Source organism: Cannabis sativa, chromosome 2, assembly GCF_029168945.1.
Source record: "Cannabis sativa cultivar Pink pepper isolate KNU-18-1 chromosome 2, ASM2916894v1, whole genome shotgun sequence".
NCBI classification, from domain to species: Eukaryota; Viridiplantae; Streptophyta; class Magnoliopsida; order Rosales; family Cannabaceae; genus Cannabis; species Cannabis sativa.
The window spans coordinates 50,410,347-50,412,931 of NC_083602.1; the positions used below are offsets into that span (position 1 = coordinate 50,410,347).

Sequence of the window (2,585 nt, forward strand, 5' to 3'; positions counted from 1 at the left end):
ATTTATTCTTCGCTGATGATAGCTTTGTTTTTCTTAATGCAAAGGAAGAAGAATGTGATACTATGAAGAGGATCCTTCACCAATACTCCAAGCTCTCGGGTCAGCAGATCAACCTTGAGAAATATGAAGTAAGCATGGGCAAGAGGATATCAACTAGCCAAGGACAAGTTTTAGCTCAACGATTGGGGGTTCGACTAGTCTCTCACCATGCCAAGTATTTGGGGCTTCCGAGTTTTGTGGGAAGAAGGAAACAAGAGGCTTTTGAAGTTGTGAAAGAAAAAGTTTGGAACAAGCTTCAAGGGTGGAAAGCCTCTATGTTCTCACAAGCGGGTAAGGAAATACTAATCAAAGCTGTTGTGCAAGCTATCCCGAGTTACACTATGAGTTGCTTCCGTCTTCCCAAGAAGCTCATCAAAACTCTCCACTCCTTGGCTGTAAAGTTCTGGTGGGGGGATACAAAGGATCATAAGAAACTCCATTGGAGTTCGTGGGATAAATTATGTAGACCTAAGGAGGAGGGAGGTCTTGGCTTTCGTAGTCTAACTGAATTCAACCAAGCCCTTTTGGCCAAGCAAGGGTGGAGACTCATTCATAATCCCCACTCTCTTCTCACCCGAATCTGAAAAAATAGCTACTATCCTAATACATCTTTTATGGAAGCGGGTTGTCCTAATGGTGCCTCTTGTGTGTGGAAGGGGATTTGTTGGGGGAGGGAAATCATCAAAGAAGGGGCTAAATGGAGAGTGGGTAATGGAAGAACGATCAAAGTGTGGGAAGATAAATGGCTCCCTAGACCTCATGAATCTACTCTCTCTAAATTTCCTAACCTTCCTCCTCAAACCAAACTTTATAAATTTATAACTGAGGAGGGAGAGTGGAATATGGCCGAGATAGCTACATACTTTCATGAAGATGACATTCCTTGGATTCAAGGAATTCCTATAGATTCATACATGGAAGAAAATTATTTTGGCCTTTCACCCCTAATGGCCATTATAATGTGAAAAGTGGATATCGGGTTAGTAGAGAATTAAATCTTCATCCCACAAGGTGCTCCAACATGGATGAGATTCAGAAGTGGTGGAGAATGTTATGGAGCCTTCAAATTCCCCCTCGGATGAAGCTTTTCAGCTGGCGAGTTTGCAACAACTGGCTGCCTGCAAAAACTAATCTGAAACACAGAGGTATGGACATAAATACTTGCTATGATATATGTGGCAGGTATGAGGAAACCCTTACACATGCTTTATGGAACTGTGAGAAAGTGAGAGGCACTTGGAAACTCTGTTCTTGGTACAAAAACTGCTCTAGATTAGGGGCAGGTTCCATGTTTGATGTGTTAATGGCCATAAAACAGACGAATACCAGGAACGATTTCAAAGACACTATCAAAGTGATGTGGGCTATATGGGAAAACAGAAATAGGAAGTGGCAGCAACTTCCTTATATGCACGGTCAGCAATTATTAAACTGGGTTTTTTCTGCCTACCCAAATGTGCCTAAAACTGAAAGTGAATTATTGCAGCAAGAGGCAGATGTCACCACCCATGTGAAGAAGTGGATTCCCCCTGCTAACAGACGCATCTGTGTCAACTGTGATGCAGCAGTTGTGGACAAAGTTGCTGGTATGGGACTCGGCTATATCTGGCGTAAGAAGGATGGACAAATCCTTGCTGCTGGTCAGATTTATAAAGATGGCATATGTTCAGCCAAGATGGCGGAGACTTGGGCGATCCTGGAAGCACTGAAGCATCCTCCAGCTGAGGCTATTAGCCAGATTGAAGTTCAATCGGACTGCAAGGTGCTGGTGGAAGAAATCAACAAATTGGAGCAGTATCACTCGGCTGAAAGCAACCTGCTGCATCAAATCCGTAATGTGCTGGCCAAGTTTCAAGATGTAAAAATCATTCATCTAAAAAGAACCAATAATGAGTGTGCTAATATGTTAGCTAGGAATTGTCTATTGGACAAAAACACTCAATTTTTTTCTCATTCTTTCCCGGATTGGTTAGCCAAGTTTTGTAAGGCTGATCATCCAAATATGTTGTAGTTTGTCTTGTTGGTTCTAATAAAATTCTCTTTCAAAAAAAAAAAAAAATTAGAAAAAATAAGAAAAAAGAAAGAATACTTTTAAGCGTTTTTAAGGTGACACATCACCGCCTCATATTTCTCTTTTATATCTATTCTATATAAAGTGTGCCTATATAACTGAATTCTTAGTTTATGAGAAATTCATGGGTAATTTTTTATTTATATTTAATAAAATAATAAAATATTATTTATATATAATAAAATAATAAAATAAAAATAAAACAACTTAAACAACTTTTCAAATAATCTAGATTATGGCAAATAAGCTTGTGTTGAGTGTTATATGAATTGATAATAATAGCCTTAGGTATCTGATATCTTGTAGGTAAGTATAAAATACATTGATTTTGGAGCATTGAATCTGTCTTTTCATTTAGACGTAATATTGATTTTGGTAGATTTTTGCCTTATTGTTAGAATCCAATACAACTTCATGTATCTATTTTTTGTGTGTTTCAGGGATTTCCACAAGAATTGAGACACTATGATATTAT

The 2,585-nt window shown here is 38.6% G+C and overlaps 1 protein-coding gene across 1 annotated transcript; it reads left to right on the forward strand.

Moving 5' to 3' along the window:
* The first annotated feature begins 1,060 nt into the window (after window positions 1-1,060).
* On the forward strand, window positions 1,061-2,050 carry LOC133034343 (uncharacterized). The gene has a single exon (XM_061109406.1). It carries the CDS (start codon window positions 1,061-1,063, stop codon window positions 2,048-2,050), a length of 990 nt encoding a protein of 329 aa, XP_060965389.1.
* Window positions 2,051-2,585: the final 535 nt, after the last annotated feature.